This window comes from Athene cunicularia (genome assembly GCF_003259725.1).
Source record: "Athene cunicularia isolate RWA chromosome 1 unlocalized genomic scaffold, athCun1 chr1_part2, whole genome shotgun sequence".
NCBI classification, from domain to species: Eukaryota; Metazoa; Chordata; class Aves; order Strigiformes; family Strigidae; genus Athene; species Athene cunicularia.
In genome coordinates this window covers 18,266,576-18,284,538 of record NW_020799092.1, presented here as the reverse complement: position 1 = coordinate 18,284,538, position 17,963 = coordinate 18,266,576, and the positions used below count along the sequence as shown (strand labels likewise).

The 17,963-nt window shown below is 41.5% G+C and overlaps 1 protein-coding gene across 1 annotated transcript in view; it reads right to left on the bottom strand.

Moving 5' to 3' along the window:
- The window catches only part of CHPT1 (choline phosphotransferase 1), a 12,471-nt gene extending 2,734 nt beyond the window's left edge, over window positions 1–9,737 (bottom strand). Inside the window, exons 1-6 of the mRNA XM_026863889.1 lie at window positions 9,732–9,737; window positions 8,500–8,647; window positions 7,376–7,517; window positions 3,762–3,846; window positions 2,074–2,205; window positions 1,525–1,683 (exon numbers count right to left, since the gene is read on the bottom strand). Of these exons, the coding sequence (XP_026719690.1) occupies window positions 1,525–1,683; window positions 2,074–2,205; window positions 3,762–3,846; window positions 7,376–7,517; window positions 8,500–8,647; window positions 9,732–9,737 (672 nt within the window). The remainder of the gene's footprint in view (window positions 1–1,524; window positions 1,684–2,073; window positions 2,206–3,761; window positions 3,847–7,375; window positions 7,518–8,499; window positions 8,648–9,731) is intronic.
- Between the last annotated feature and the right edge of the window lie 8,226 nt (window positions 9,738–17,963).

The following is a 17,963-nucleotide window of genomic DNA, read 5'->3' as shown; positions in this document are numbered from 1 at the left end:
GGGGGGGGGGGGGGGGAAGGAAACTCTTTGCCCCACACACCTTGATCCACCTTTAATTGAGAGGTGGAAGAGGAAATTTTTTTGTGAGAAGTTGGAGACCTAATAAAGGACATATGAAAAGTCCATTCCAGGAAGCTCAAAAATGGCAGAAGGAAAATAGTCTAGGTGCCAAGTTTGCCGTAAGAAATCACCCTGTCCCTCCTTGTTTCCATGCACTGTGGACACTTGGAAAATGTGATTAAAGTAGTGAGAGGTTCCTGTGAACAAAGTGGTCACTTAGCATAATATAAATCATGTTCAACTCTACGCTGAACAGCAAAATCCACAGACAAGCCTGTGAGTGTCCCAGTCTAAAAACAAGACAAAGCACAAAGGCTTACAGCCAGAGGAGAGCTGACGAAGGCTCCCACTCTAAGCCAGCTAAGGGTGCATCTCTCCTGCTGAAGGGATCTGCTGCAGGGAACAATTCCTGGCTCACATCTGGCGTGATGTGCAACAGCTACACAGGGTTAGTGTCCACGGGGCAGCTCTGGCACACCCACACAAACCGCACAGCCCCTGGCTCCTGCCTCCCCTCGGCCTCCACCTGCTCACACCTTAAGCTTTCACTGCAGTTTGCTCACTCTGGAGCGCCTGAAGGACAAGGCCTCCTGAAATAGTACCAAAGCACTGAGAGCTAAACTCACAAAACCCTTTTCCTGCTACCCTTACAGATTTGCCTTGTGAGCAGACTATCCTCAAAGCTACACCTAAAACATCGAGAGAAACAGGCTTTGCTCAGAAGTGTCTGAGTGAGCTGACACACACAGAGCGATGCCTGCTGGTTACAAGGACCCAGTGGTCCTCTGAATGAGCAAGGGAGCCAAATGTTTGACAGATGAGGTGAACTGCCTCAAGTTCAACCCTGAGGATCAGTCTTCTTATCAGCATTCTCTCTCTTGAACCAAGTTAGTAGCTCACTAGGTTTAACTCACTCCAGTTTACCAAGAAAAAGTCTGTAGAATACCTGTTTTCTAGTGTTTGAAAAAATATCATGCTGGGGAAAAAAAAATAAAAATCAGCTGGCTGGATTACTGTTAGCAAATACATAGTAAGGCAGATTTTTTATTTTTAATCCATTGATGAGGTTTTTCATTATAAAAGACAAAGATAGAAATGTTTATCTCTACTGTTTAATAATTAAATTCCTATTTCAGGTAACTAAATCAGAAGTCACAGCACTGTTAGTAAGGCTTGAGGGACCACAGTTATATTAAAGACAGACAGTATATTTCTAGGAGAAAGTTAAACAAAACTGGAAGTTCTAACCAATACATTCAACAGTAAGTATGTATTACCGTCAGTGTCATATATGATCTCTCGGTAGGAGCCCGAGCCTAGATCAGTGTCTTGGTCATAATGAAACTGGTAACACATTGGCAGCACAGAATGGGAAAACTTGCACAGTGCCCACTGACCCAGCAAGTGTTAAGCCAAGAACCAGTTTAGTTTTAGGATGTTTAGGACTGAAAGAAGATTCCTTACCACCAACTTCTGTGAGATTTTAGCATTCACAAATCCAAATGTCAAGACATACAGGCAGGAATGTTTTTCAAACAGCTGAGTTGTAGACTTTTTATAGATCATAATCGCCAGTGTGATAAGTAGTCCAATGTGCAGGCCTGGGGAAAGAACACTTGTTCCCTGAAATACAAACGGACAGAAAATCTGTCTTAGGCTTCCGTCACACAGTAAGGTCCAGATTCTATATGTATTGCAAATCCCATTAAACAAAACCAGAGTTGTCAAAACTAAGGGTGAGTCCATTAGCATGATGCCACTGGCATTACTATCCTTTGCAGTGACAACTAATCAATTTTGTGAGAAAATTCATTGCCGGTTCCTGCGAGAGAAGAAATCCAGTAACAGGTAGAGAGAAGGTAGATACTGAAGCCTTTGCTTTAGCCATCCAACACTCATACGCTTGTCCGCTTAAATAATTAAAACATATAAAACCCCCTTATGATCATCTTAAATACAACAAATTATGGGCATAAATTATTCAAATCTCATTCAGATTTTAAAGCAACTTACTGCTATTGTAGATCCATTCTTTCCAACCCCTCCGCCAAAGATGACACGGAAGTAATTGAAAAAAGAAAGTGCTGTTCCGCACAGTATGCCAAAAACTGCCAAGAACTTCAGTTCTAAGCCCACCAAAGGGACCTGACCAGAAAAAACAAGAGAAAGATATTAAAAGTTAAGGATAACACCTTTTTTTAAAAGTGATTTAAGAAGCTACTGGTATCTACTAAACAATTGTTTTATTTGAACTCTCGCTTTCCCAGGAACAAGCTCAGGACAGTGTTTGAAATTTGTTTCCTTACTAAGGAAACGACTAATTTCTTTTGTAATGTTTAAGCTCAACTTCCGAGTACTTAAGTTCTGGTCTTGGAATTTAGCTAGATCTCACTGCTTGTCCTTAGGATGTTCTTCAAATATTTTTACAACATAAGCAAAAACCTGAGACAGACTACTGCATCACCAAGGCGTGGGGGGGGGAAGGATAGTTCCTTCTATTTCACTGGGTAACACAACACTGAATCACAGGAAACACAAACACCATCTGCCTGCTTTGTGTTTTGGTACACGTTATTTGTATGCTGTATCTTTGCAGTTAGAATAGTCTCCAGATACAAATTTTAATTGAACAGTTACCTTTCAGAATCAATTGCAGTTTCAAGGAAACTTCCAAAGGCAGCAGAGGATTTAAAAAAAAAGAAGTAGTAATAAATTGAAATCATCGACTATATTTTTGAAAATAGATTGTTTTGAGATACAGCATAACTACCACAGATTTCAATACTGAAGAGAAATCAATCATAATTAAAGTCTAATGCACCTACTTTATTTCTCAACATGAAAATAAGCTCTTTGAAAATAGAACAAAAGCAGGATGGGGAAAGGAAATTAAGTTTAGCTAAACATTTAGTTGCCAAGTAAATTTATGAATTAATTTGAATTATTTGGTGGTTTACATTTAGATTAATTTGCACTTGTTATCAATAGCATGGAATGGTCTCACCTCTTCCATGTGCTATAATCAAACAGAACTATACATTTATGAGTAAAGAAAGGTTGAAGATGTTAGTCGAATATACTTTTGATACTGTCCACGGAAGCACATCTTTAAAGATCAGAATAAAAGACAGAAATCAGGAAATGCTTATGGAAAGAACACATTTCCTGAAATATAGATATTAACAATTATGTTGGCTGTGACATAACTGTTAAAAATCAGGACATCTCCACTGGCACATAAATATAGATTACTTAACCAAAAACCCCCTAACTCCATCCCATGGTTTTGTTAGATTAAAGCATTTATTCTGCAAATTTTAAAATAAAGCATCCTATAAGTCATTTAATGGAACAGAAACGTATGTCTTACAATAAAATACAAAAAAACCCCAGACTCCAAGCAAAAACTATTTGTTAAAGCTTAAGTATCTGCAGAGTATTAGTTCCAGATCAGAAGTGGCAGATGGGGTTTTTTTCCTCTACGTAGCTCTGAATTTGTGCGTAGGAATTCACACCATTTTACCTAAGTTAACTACGACATAAAATTAACCTACATTTGGACAATAAGCTAAAACAGAACATTAGACAACTAGTAGGTGTCGATGGTACTTGCACAAGATAGCTTCAAATGCCATCGGAATGGTGAACACTTAACAGGAACTGAACACTCAACAGGAACTCTGAATACTTAATACACTTACCTTATGGTCCCATATTGCTGTGCCACCATATGCAGATATCAAGAGCAGCATTGTTATCGCTATCTGAACTTCAGTTACATCAACTCTATGAAGGAAAAAAAGGGAGGTTTAGTTAAGGAAGAGGTCTTTTTGCCATAAGTGTAAGGCGGGCAACAGGGGAAATCAAAACACAGTGACTTTAAATTATCTCCTTAAAAGTACTTCAAGTTACATCAGTGTATATAGAATATGATTTTCCTTGACTGAGGAGGCACACAACTTTGGTTAAGATTTAAAATTAAACATATACTCCTTATCTAGAGCAAGCTACATATAACTGTAATGGGGAAAAATCTTTAATGAATACATTGTTAATTATTTGACAACTCTGTATAAATTTACCGAGTTGCTGTGTAAGCATCAAATCAAAATAAAATCAAAGTTTAAGGCAAGCTCATAGTAAATTAAATCAAACACTTCCATGAAAAGCATATCATATTAAAGTATGGACCGTGCAGCCTGGGACAGAAGGGATTTCTTTAAGCCATCATATGAAAACTTGACAGATACAGCCTGCAAAACATAAGGGCAGTATCTTGAGGACTGAATCAGTGGATAGCTAAGTATCTGTCCTGCTTCAAAGGGCATATAGTTGATATCTTGCTTTTTTCCATAGCAAAAAATTTAAGATAGGTGGCCATGTATGCCCCCTAAAGTCTGGACTCTGTATTCCATCTTTTTCATTCTCAGACAATAGAGCCAAATTCCTTCTTTCTGTATTTGATTGATGAAATTTTTTAAGAGCTGAATAAATTAAAAAAGTTAAGAAGAGGCTCAAGAGAAAGATTTGGTATTTTTAATAAAGCTTTAAAATACATTAAAAAAATAAGGAAGTGTACTTCTAAGTACCTATCTAAGGTACTGTTTATGCTACTGAAGGTTTTGAGACAGGGACCTGATTTTTGTTCTGAAGTCACCAGAAAACAGGGACAAGGGATGTTTAAAATACAACATTTCCTTAAGCAGTTAGAATAAATTTGCTGTTTTAAAGTATTATGACCAAAGTCAACATGTATCATTACTTGCTTTGCACCTGAACTGTTTGCACAGGAAACTATTTCTAAAGGGAGATAGGAATCAACTCTTGGCTAATGGAAAACATGTATCTGATCTTGATAATCACAGTAACACTAAACTGGCTTTTTTCATCAGAAAGACAGTGATAAAATCTGATTAAGTTTCATCACAAGCTTCAGACTCTTCATCTTAGAAGAGGCATAATTTAAGCTGCAACTAGACGACATGCTGAGGTGCTCATCACTGTCCACAGCTGTTGGAATGGGCAGTCCTCCCTCACCTGTACTAGCTGTGGTGCCCATCAGGCTGCAGGGTGAACCTGCTGACCCTGCTACCCCCGTAGAGGCTTTTAACCTTCTGCCCATTTCACGCGTTGGCTTGAAGGCGGGTGACAGTCTGTGCAGGGGAGGCAGAGGACAGTGCTGCAGGGAGTCGGCTCTTCCCTCTCTACCAGGGATGGGGTGTTCCATCTGCCTGGCCGTTGCTGCAGGTGTACACTGAACTTGTGTGTAACATGCAAAAGTGTCCATATGCAACTGTTCAGAGTTTGTGCTCTGTACTACTAAAACCTACGTTTCTAAGCTGCACTGCATTTGCGGGTGGTGGTGGCAGGAGGAGGCTCAAACTTGAAGTTGAGTCATTATACGTGCCAATGCTTAGTAATTAATTTTACAGAGGCTCAGACAGTTTGTTGCAACACAGCCCAAACTGAGAGTCCAAAGATTTTAATCAGACACTGTGCTGTGTTCTACCTGACCTGACAGTGGCACAGTACTCAGCTACTCTGATCCTTCCTGGCCATCACCGCTAGGACTCTCTCATCTGTCATTTGACTTCTAAAACCAAGTGCTGCTAATTCATGAACAGCATCAATAAAAGCCTTCTGTCTGTGTTAAGTATTATCATATTTACAGCAATATACTATTGCCTTAATTTAGTCTCTCACCTCTATGCTCAAGATAAATAAAATCTTGAGCCTTTTAACAACTCTGACCTGTTCTCACAAAACAGAAATAAGTTATCTTGGGGAAAAGTGTCTATTGAACTTCAGACAGTAAGCATGAAACCCCCGGCCATTCTGAACTGCTTGTACTGTCCATTATCACTATATTTATGTAGAAGCCATTAATTTTTTAATGAAGAAGTTTTTGTGGCATGGGTGCCTCAGTGCCTTCCTGATCTAGGGAAATCATTCTCACCTTTTACGCAAGAACGACAGGCACAGAAAAGCACTCATTGCTGCACAATCCCAGAGCTCATGGCATAGTCCATCTCTCTTCATTGTAGTACACTGTCAGGTACAGAAATTAGCCTATTTCAGCCATCACCCTAAAGCATCTATTTTTGTTTACAGCACAAGATGTCCTTTAAAAAAAGTAGGATGGGTAGGCAGGTAGAAGAGTTAGAGTTTGTGTGGTAAAATGTATTATCATAAAATAAAAAAAGAGCACTTAGCATTACCACAGAGACAGCTTTCTTTTGATTCAGACATCAAACAGTATGCAAGGGGATAGCTGATCACCAGCCTGTGTGCCCAGACTTGCTAAGGTGCTTTTTCCAGGTCAGAGCTAAGTAGGATTATAAACAGGTGACTTAGCAAGTGACTGGGATTTGTGGAAAGGCAGCCTTCATCTGTCACATATTTCCAATTTTGCTGCTACAGAAGTCTCTGATCTTTTCATCTTTTCAGAAATCTTTAGTAAAGTGCAGCTCGTTATTTAAAAACAGCAAAAGGCCATGGCTAGGCATCACCACAGCTGCGGGAGAGTGCAGCAATCCCCACACTATGAGGAGTTACGTTGCAATTGTTACCTTCTACATAAATGTCATGACGCCTCCTCCTACACTGCAGTGAGAACAGATGAAATTTCTACCAAGTCATAAGTAGCATCACAGCAAACTCTAGAACTGTGACCTAACACAAAACCTAAAGGACATCAAAGCCAGTATGAGCCAGATTAAAAGCAAAGCTCCCATATAAACGTGGGGTAATTCTTCAAGCACTGACATAGCTCTGTGGAACTCCTTGCCTAAGGATGCAATGGATGCAGAGTTCATTCAAAGGAAGAACGAAAATATCTATGGAAGGGAAACTCATGAGCAGAGGAATTCCTTTAAAAATTCATGTGGTTCAGAGTCCCCTGGCTGAAACTGTTCTGTGGCTGGGAGGTTACAGAGGCAGGTACTGCGTATGCTTGGTCTGTCCCTGCTCCTACACAGAGCACTTGGTTACACTGCAGGCAAGACCCCTCTGGCCTAAGTCTGCATGGTACTTGTATGGGTTCTGAGAACAAATCCACAGACAGAAGAGCCAAACACATGCAAAGAAAACATACCACAGCTAAAAATCAGCTGCTAAAAGAACAAGTCCTCTACTTAGTATTATGCAGAGTCTTGAAGTTCTTGCCAGGTAAAACACAAGTCTGCTAGGGTGTAAGGGAGATGAGGAAGAAGGCAAGAGGAAGTGACAGCAAGGAAAAAAGCAAGAAGAAATGGAAATCAAGTAGCTAGCGGTCTCAGACATTAAGCCACATGTATTTCTGAAGATACCTACTTACTTTCCAAACCTTAGTATGCCTGATACATATGTCTGCCAGTGAGCTGAATAGAACATGAACAGTCCCACAAAACAACAGAAAAACAACCAGTCAGGATTTGTTCCTAGTCGGATTGCTATGCAGGGTCCAAGGACAACAAATACTGAAAAGCAGAAATGAACACGTTAGTCATATACCCTCTGCTTGCAGTTAAGAGAAATAAAGCAAAACAAAAAAATAAAAATCATAAGGCATTTTACACGACTATAACAAAGCAATGATATGACTGATACTTTACTGAGTAGCTCACCTCAGGCACAGTCCTGGCAGGAGAGACCAAAACACAGGACTCCTTTTCTTCCAGGCAAGGGCCCTGCCTTCTAGCCTACAGTGGTAGTTCTCCCTTCTCCTGGCCTTGTCATCTCCTGTTCTTTGCAGCACTGACAGCTTCAACTGAAAGGCCCAGCTCAGAGAGACTGGTAGTTGCACTTCTCTGGGAAGTGAGGCATAAAGAACGTACCAACTCCCAAGGCAAATGTTTCAGCCATTAAACTTTTACAGAAGTACAGGCGTTGCCACCACCCGCAGCTAAGTTATGGAAAGTACAACTATGCAAGGCTTACTTTTTAAGGATTCTACATCAACTTTTTTTATTACCAAACTGATATTTTGGCACCTCACTCCTAAAGCAAAGTTTCACATGCCAACATCAGTCTTTTTAGGTCCTTAAAATCCTTTATTAGGCATCATCTGTACCCTACTCGAAAACACAGTAAAAAATCTCTAACCACGCTTTTATGGAATTCTTTGTTCACCATCTAGCTGCTTCAAATAACACTGTATGTGAAGATGCACAGTAAGAGCAGAACGCACGTTACCCAACGCCTGCTAAAGGTACTTCTGAAACACCCTCCCTGATACTGGTCAGGGATGCAAAGGTGAGGGGCAGCCTTGGCTGCAGTGACCAGAAGATGGTGAAGTTATTCTAAAAAAAGGGAACATGCTGACCCTCCTCTGAGGAGGTGGTTGGACTAAATGATCTCCAGAGGTCCTTTCCAACTTAAATAAATCTGTGATTAATCCGCTCCTCTTGAAAACAGGTAACTTTATTAAAACTAGCATGGGTAACAGTAGGTTAAGACTACCTGTGGAAATAGAGTCGCAACCATGATCAAAGAGTTCTCCCAGAGGAGAACTACTGTTTGTTCTTCTGGCTTGCTTTCCATCAATGGCATCCAGAGACTGGTAGATAAAAAGTCCTAATGCACCCAGGATGTATGCCCAAAAAGGTGCCTGAAAGAGATTCACATAAAAGTCACTAGGCAGTTACCCATTTCTTAGCTGATAATCTATTTAATTAAAGGTAAAATATTGCTCAGCACAAAAATATACTACATTGTGCTACTTGTTACTTAGTTAATGGACCAACCAAATTCCTTGCGCTAATCTAGTACTTACGCTAATCTACTACTACAATGAATTGTAGTAACTGCTATAATGAACTACTCCAGATACACCAGTGAAACACAGGTCCTTCTATTAAAAAAAAAAAAAAAAAAAAAAGACAAGACTAACCTCTTTTCTGCATCAACTGACTTAGTTTTCTACCTTAAACCCACAGTATTTCTGTATTTATTTGTATTCTTTGTGCTGAAAAATGTTATGAAAATAAAATTACTCTTTAAAACAAAGTAGTAGCAAGGCACTTACTAAAGTTCTCAGCTGTTTATGCAACAGACGTAAATCTGAGCAAATCATCTAAGCAACATATACATATAAAAAGCCATTACCTTTTACTAAATAAAGACTTCAGCTTTCAGGAAAGAGGTTTTTTGCAACATACAAAAATTGATTATGCGGGCACTTTGGACAAGGGTTTGAAGAAGTTAAGTCATTCACTAAATACAAAGAAGCAGCTATCTACTTAATACAGAGTATCAGAGTTTCCAAGCTGTAAATCAGTTATGTTAACACTGTCTCCAGTTCAAAGGAACTGTCCTTCAGCAGTACCTTTCAAAAGCATTGTTTTCCTACGCACAGTCAGTATGTCTTGGTTTGTCTAGGAATTAGTTTTTACTACACATCTGCCAGTGAGTGGAATGTAAATGTAACTAATATAAAATTATTTATAATACCTATTGAACAAAATACAGGTAACATTTGCCTCAAGTGGTTTTGAGTGGTATCCTTAACATTTAGAAGCACTGTTCACAAAAAGAGAGTCAAAGTTAGGTATAAATGCTAGAAAAGCAACTTGCAGGTTAAACAAGTGAACAGCCACAGGCAGTCACAGAGCCGATCCTTCCCCACTCCCAGGTAAGGGACAGCTGCTGCAGCTCTACACCTCTGCAATTCCTCTCCTGTAGCACAAACAGACCAACATGATTACGTGTATTTCCTAAGTCCAGTAAAGGCTATTAAGCAGATTTAGAAAACAGATCAAACCTCAGTGAGCTGAGATTTGTCCACACTCACATAAACCCAGTGACGCTGCTGGGAAAAAAGGAAAAATGACAGTTGCCAACCCGTTCATAGGTAGGGACAGGAGAAGGCAGCAATCAGAATGCAGATGACGTGAGCTGCTCCTCCAGGCATTGTTTTCTCATCATTATTATACTCACTGACTTGAGTTAGAAAAAACTTATGCCTCTGGTTAGACTGATCCCAAAACATATCCTTCCCATGAACCAGCATGCTTAAGGGAGACTGAGTTCTGAACAGCTTTTCTGCTGTTATTTAAGACTTCCTCATGTATCCAACGCTGGATGATACGCTACAGTATGGCTTAGTTTTGTGCTTTTAATATGGAAACAGTATTGTCAACAAATTTATGATTTTCCTGCTACCCAGTATTTGGATAATTTCATTAATAAAACATTCCATCATTTAAACTCAAATGCTTGGCCTTCACCCAGCTTTGAAGCAAAAAAAACAGCTATAGGTGGATAGTCTGGATTTGTATGTACATAGAAATCCAGAAAAGTTAGAAAATTCTTCAGAACTGGCAATGCCATCTTTCCCCTTAATTCAAGGAAACTAAGAAAAATTGTAATCACAGATCATGCTAAAGCCTTAAGCAGGTAAAAGAGGATCAGTATATATTCTCATTCCAATGGACATTTAACTTACTGGTACCTGATAAACCCTCCAAAAATCACACTATAGAAATCCAAGTCAAGTGATGACAGCAACACGTTTGATATTAACCAGTGGAATTAGTTGAGTTATTTAGGTTTCTTCTCCCTTGTCAGTCCATTTAAACAAAGGAATTTTATGTTGGAGAACGAGGCTAAACCAAGGAGCAAGTTCTTAGCCATATTTTGAAAAAGTTCCTCTCCTCTGACAAAGGGGGAAGGACAGAGCTGGTGGACAACAGGAGGAGCCTGCTGCCACCCTGGGTTTGCGGATCACTGAGAGCCAAGTGAAGGAACAGAGAGCTCAAGGGCCTCTCCTGGTGCAAGCTCACTTGCTCGGATGTTCTGCAGGCAGGGAGGCAGCGGCTACCTGTCGGCCCCCATTCTTGCTCTCCACCTTTCCAAAACATGAGGGCTGTCAGCTGCTGCTCAGGTATTTCAATGACATAAAAGCACAGTTAGGACCCCATGGAAGCTAAGATCATTTAAAATGTTCTATAATCCACATACTAAAGCTACCACAGTACCTGTACCAGCTTTTTCAGAATAACTTTGTTGTATGGAGAATAACAGGTACTCTCACAAGGCAGCTCCTAGCACAGACTTATGAATGAAGCATTGTGAGCAGAAAGTCTGGGAGAAATGACTGGTTCCACTGTAGTCCTTTGAAGTAGTATTTTAAAGACATTCCAAATTTTATCACTGATATTACTGTGAAGTGCCACTAAGGCAATCTGCAGTGTTTTACAAGGTGTCCTTACTGTGACATCTACTAGTTACAAAAAGACAGCTTGAGATCTACAGAATGTTGTCACACTCATCCGTGGATTTTGGTAAGTAAACCAGGCTGCACCTTGAAATTCTGTCCAGGACACCACTGGTTTTTTTGGTTGCATCAGCCTCCCCTCCTTTTGCAACCATTTACCTATAACTGAAATAGATTTTAGTTTGCTTTAAAGTCATCAGGTTCTCCATATCATGGACAGAAGTAGACTGTATACAGCGCTAAATACGCCAGACAAATTCCTTACCCACTCCCCACCATGTGAGGTACATCACCAGTTAAGTCAAATACCAGAGCATGAGCAGGTTTTTTTTATTCAACAGGATTATTTCCATAGTTGAAACACCAGTCAGGAACAGAAACCTGTTACGGTACATTTTTTTGCTCATTAGCAGTAGTGCTGTATGCTTGGTATTACTACAGTCTTTCAAAATGCAAGCTCCATGAGATACAACCTCAATTCTAACCAAAAGAGAAAGCTTGAGTGCTGGTTACTGTAGACAGTTTATGGGAGTTTCCATAACCCACAGAACATGATGAAAGAATTCTTGTTCAAGGTAACATCATCTCCATTTACCTTAGTTCAAAACGAGTGTAACACATTAAATGTAAAAATAAGCAAATAAATCAGCTTCAACTCAAACTTCTCTTATTAGATCTTTTTGACAAAGCAATGGCTTTTGTCGAGTTGCACGTTATAGTACAGGTATTACCATTAAAACTGCTGATCCAAGTCTGTTTGCATTAGCTCCTGCTGGGAGAAATAAAAGCAATGGTTCCCCCAGACTCCAAAACTAAAATGCTCTGCTCCTTAATGATCTGGAAAGAGGAGGAGAGTTCTCATCCTTTTCCCAGCAAGGATCATTGATATCCATTAACACCTGTAGCGGATGCATCTGTATCCCCGCAGCTGAGGAGAAGGGAAGAAGATCCTAGTAAGAACAGAGCAACAGGTGTCTGAGAGAACTTAGAAACACAATCTGAAGCATTTCACCCCTAGGCTGTCAGTTCAAATTTAACCCGAAGTAGTAATAACCAAAGTAGTAATAACCAAAGGTCACCTGTGATCAACTATGCATTTAGCAGAGTAAATGGATGCTCTAATATTTTGACCAGTAAAATACAGTTTTCCAAACCACCGGAGGTACACAGAGGTTTCTGAAGTTCCTAACAACCACAAATTCTCTCTGCTATTTGTCCTCTCAATACAGCTACAGCTGCCATCTCCTCCGCCTTCTCACATGCCTGGCTCTCCATCCAGGGATGTCCCCTGCCGGCTTCCCACGCTGGACCCAAGTAGTTTGCAAATTAGAGAAGTGGGAGCATTTGAGAATGCTGACACAGCTGACAGACACAGCAGAAAGGTCAGGAGGCTCCCAATAATCATCAGCTTTTCACTGATGAGGTGTTTATTATCTCTGCCCAAAGTTATATCCTGTCCAAGCAAATGTATTATTTGGCCAGAGCTAGATGCTATTCGTGTGGAACTGGAAGAGACACAAACCTGGAGGAAGAGGGAGGGGGAGGATGCTTCTCTGCTTCAATTAAAAAGGTTCTCTGAAAGATGATACAGCCCCAGAATCTTGTCACACACAGACTTGGTACAGCAGGTCTGGTCACCTACTGAACTAGAGAGTGTCAAAACAAAACCATGTGCATATAATGTTTGACAGTATGTGTGGCAAGCCTCTCCTTCAGGAAAAAGTGTAGGTTGAACAGCAGTCCTTATTCTTCTGCTCCTGTGATTCCACCCCACAAAAGAGCATGGACAGCTGCAAAAGACTACATGTAGCACATATTTCAAGCAAAGCTCTCAAGCCCAGAGAATTCAACAGCTCAGGTATTTGCCATATTTAAAGATTCAGCCCCCCTTAATTACTCATCACATTTAGTCATAATCTCATTTCCTCAATCCACAGCTACTAGTTTTGCCCTCGTTTACATGGCCCCTCTTGGGAACAGATCCAGAATAAAGACATTTTTACTGGACTCCCTCCCTCTTTCCCCCAAACATGGGTGATTTCCCCCACTTCTGTTTGGCACAAAGCAGTATGTACAATTGTACTAACAGCAGGAGAGGGGAAGGGGCTGTTTAAACCTGCATTACAGCAGGGAGAGACGGCAGGGAGGAACAAAACAAAAATACGAATCAAATAATCATGCTACAGCCCAAGCGTACTTCATGCATACCAGGGACCCCCTGTGTTGCTTTAGCATCCTCCTCTCCCAACAAGCTCCTTCTGAAAGAGCTCCTGTCCTTCTGTTTCAGGGTTCCTGAACCTTCGCTGTCTTACTTTGTGCCAAATACCTCTTTTCCCATTCTCTACTCAGTGTTCCATTCTTCACTTGCAGGTATGGGCTGGATTCCCTACCCCACTCCATGCTTCACAGTTCTCCTCTACCAGGACAGGGGCTTAATACTTCTTCCTTCATGCACCCACGTCCCCAGTACACACCAGCTGCTCCAGTTCACCCTCTTTTCTACTACTTCATTCTCTCTCCCACAAAGCTCAGTTGTGCCCTTGCTGTTTACATAATGTCATGCCTGTCAACATCTTCCCCTCACTTCCCCCTCAGACAATCTCTCTTTCAGTTTAAAAGGTGGGTTGTGGGCTTTTTCTGGCTGTTTGTTTGCAGGGGGTTGTTGTGGGTGTTTTTGTAAGGGAGTTTTTTTAAAAAGAGAGAAGCAGAGGACAGCACCTCACCAATGTTCCTCTCCCTCCAGACAGTTAATAGTAGTGCTAGCTGGAGCCACCCAGACCCTCCCCCCTAATTTTTGGTCTCCCTAGATATATGACTTTCTAAATAGCACTTTCAGCAAGGTATGGCACCCTTTAATAAATTCACTACAACATTTCTTAAACAATTCTATAGACCCAGCTATCATAAGCCTCCCTTTCCTCTCTCTGTTCTCTGCATAAGAACCCTTGAGCCCCTGCTCCCTTTTGACGTCACTGCCCAAACTACAAATCCATAACCTGTGTTCTTCTCTTCCTGTCTTCCTCTATTCCCAGTAACATCCAGGAAATTACAGACAACAGAAACAAAGGCTTTAAAACAAACCAAAGAAATGAGACATGATGGAACCCAAGAAGCTGAGAGCAAGCAGGACAAGTCTTTATCACTGGATGAAATCTACTCTGATCAGTTGGGGGGGCTCTTTGCTTAGAACCTGCTGTAACTGCTACAAGATTTTTTTAAAAATCAATACAAAGTAATAACTACTGTTAGAATGAATTTCTGTCCTAGAATTCTACATTCCCATGGTATTTTTGAGAGATGTGTGGCTAAGCTTGAAGAATTACTGAAGCTAGGCCTCTCCATGAGCAACCCTGAGAGAAGCTGGATAAGTGTTTCCTTTTGAAATGATCTAGAATTGAGTTTAGCCAGTTTTCTTCCAAGTGTTGATGCAAGAAAAAAAATAGCATGACAGTTTTCCCCAGAATGGGAAGGAGTAGGAGAGATTCACCCGAAAAAAGAAACCTAATAAAGTAACTGCAGCTGCTTCAGAGAAGTCAGCTGGCAGTGGAGCAAAACAGTTCACTGTTCACAGTTCACCTAAGAAGTGCTTCTTGTAGTCTAATGCAGCAAATACACACTGTTCATAGTTAAAGTCTCCAAAAATTTTCATTCCTAAATATCTTAGAATTAGTGTCAAAAAACCCACAATAAAACAAAACAAAAAACCCCAAACCCCAGTCTGCACTCACAGTGAAGAAGGTATTTCAGCCCTCCACAGAACATGAAAGGTACAGGTAGCATCCTCCCTACCACCAGCCCTGGTGTAGCAGTCCTGTATATTATTTCTATAGATTACTGTCCTAAATTATACAGAGTAGGGGGAAGTGGACAAACACTCCACACACATGGATTTTAGTTATGACAGCACTTAAGGGGTGCAATCCGCTAATGGCTTAGATACAAACAAGAAGGCTTATGCTGAAATGTACATTTACAGGGGATGGTAGTACAACCATGTTCCTACCAGACAAGAAGGCATTACTGAAGCACACAATATTTTATAAAGCCAAAACATATTGCACTAGTCAGCAACAAACTGGCTGTTAGTGGCTGCTGACGAAAATAAAAAGAACAGTGTATAAGGAAATAGCTACACAGACAACAACGGTACATTGTATGCTTTTAGACATCAATTACATTGTGTTGTAAGGAGGGAAGTATTATTAAATTGTGGAATTCACTGCAATAGGACATAACGGAAGCTGAAAGTACAAATGGGTTCAAAACAAATAATTCAAAAGGCAAAATCATCGAGGTGGAAGGTGTCTGTGGAGAAACAGATCCATCAGCTGTTGTTCTGGCAAGTAACCTGCGTAGAATCCCTCGCCAAGAAACCCCTAAACCACAGTCTTTGGCAGCTGAAAGGGTATACTGGGGAAAGATCTCTTTTCTAAGCATCTACTAGCAACTACTCTCCAAGGGATTTCAGCTACCAGTCTTACTTGTTTTGAATGGTCTGTACAAACATTCAGTGTTTTCAATAAAGGACTAATAGAAATCGCTCACTAAAGACTGGTTTGGGAAAAAAAAGAACCACTCAAACAAACCCCCACCAGAACCTCAAACCTGCTTGTTATTTTATCTGTGTCTTCTATCCAGTGGTCCTACACTATCACCAAGAGAATATAAGAAGTTCTTGCTAGTCCATCAGGTTATCAAGACTTGTTCATGAATGGAAGAGGTGGCTTGGCAGAATAGAGAGGTGATGTTGAAGTGCACTATGCATTCTGTGAACATATGTTCACTCTGTGATTCAATCACCTTTAACATTGAGTTCCACCTTCCTCCTAGCCCTTCCAGTCTACACACCCAAGTCAAAAGTACGAAGTAGATATTACAACAGTACATACAGCACCTATTAGTGTTGCAACAGTTGTAGCTTTTTAAAAAAGCCATCCAGACACATGACATCTTAGGCAGAAGACAAGCTGAGTCAACAAGCAGAAGAGATATAATGATGCCCAAAGTGATGCAGCAAGAGAAAGTGAGGTCTATTTTCACTGTGAAGAGGCAACAAAAAACCAATAGGATAAGGAGTATGGCTCTACACTACATATTTATAAAGCATATACTGATACCTGAACAAGGAAGTTTAGTCCAAACTGTAGGTTCTTCTAAAATTCAGCTCCCACAATTAAAAAACCCCAGTAAAGTTCCTAAAACTCAACCTAAGATTCCTGGAAAGAGTAATTCTCTGGGTGTCTGTGCCACCTTTTTCTTTTTGTACAGGAGTCTGCAAGGGAAAAATAACTTAAAATTTACTTTCTGGTTTTGGGGTTTTTTTTTGAATAGCAAAGAGAAGATGCTAAAATGAACATCCAGACACATAGCTGGCAAACAACAGATATCTACATCACAAAATTAAGTCAAAGGTAGCTCCACAAGCATTTTAACTCTGAAAGTGCCACTAAAAGACAATCTGAAGTTTCCAGACATTCAGGCTCCTCTCTATCCTCCCTGCTCCTACTGCCTGCAACACCACTGTGTGACTCTACCTGGTGATGCAAATCAGGGAAGTGATTAGGGCTAGACCAAAGCAAAGTTCATTTTGATCTGGATCAGCTTCCTGATATGCCTGACACAAACACCTCTGCTAACACAAAGGGCAACTACAGAAAAAGAAAGGGTGCTTCCGTCAACAAGAACAAGCACCAAAGTATGTCTAAGTCATTAAAAAACCCAACCAACCACCACCTCTGCCATTAGGATTTAAGCCCATCAGGACACAAGAAAAACAACAGTCACCTTTCAAGATATTTTGCAATTTCCCCCTGATATTTCCCATCCTAACTACTATGAAGACTGTGGCTGTGAAAATTCTAACAGGCTGGGAGGCTCTGACAGAGCTTCTTAAATTGTCGGAGGCAACCCAGTTGTAGGCAACCCAGTTTAAGTGACAGCAGCATCAGCCCACATTAACAAGCCGGTTTTCCCTCCAGAAGCTAAAGCAATTAAATGTTTCCCACGCAAGGATGGGAAGCATTTGAGCCACTGACATCTAACACATCTGCAACACAACTGAACCTCGACTCTGAAGTAAGCGATGCTGAAGTGGCGTCAGCCATGCCTCATGGCCAGCTCTGCCCTGCTCCTTGGCACACCCCGCTCCTTCCCTCCTGGCCAGCTGCTGCTCCTACCTCCACGGCCCCTCTGCTACAGCCTTCCTCTTGAGAGGGGAGCTGACACAGCTTACGCCTCCTTCCCAGCACGCTGCCCGAGCAGAGGTGCACACACGGGAGGTAAGACGGTCCCTGGCAGAGGCTGGGTCTGGCCTGGGCCAAGCAGCCGGTGAGAGCCCCATGCCCATGGGGACCTCCGGTCAGCGAAGGGCAGGGAGGAGAGAGGAGCCCTCTGAGACTCGTCCTTTTAGGCGATCCCCCACATTTCAGCATTCAACCCTTAACGCCCGCCTCCAGTTTGACCCCCGCATCCCCGCTCCCCTGATGTCTGCGCAAACCCCCAGTGCTACCGCAGCTCTCCCTCCCACGGGAAGGGCCACGAGTAATCACGGCGGCGGAGCCGTGAGTGACAGGGCACAGCGGGTGACAGACAGGGCACCGCGTCCCGCGGCGGGCCCGGCCCCAGCGCTGCGGGTACCGCCAGGAGGTACCGGGGCGGCTCCCCCACAGCGGCCGCCCGGGGCCGAGCTGCGGCACCCGCAGGGCCGGAG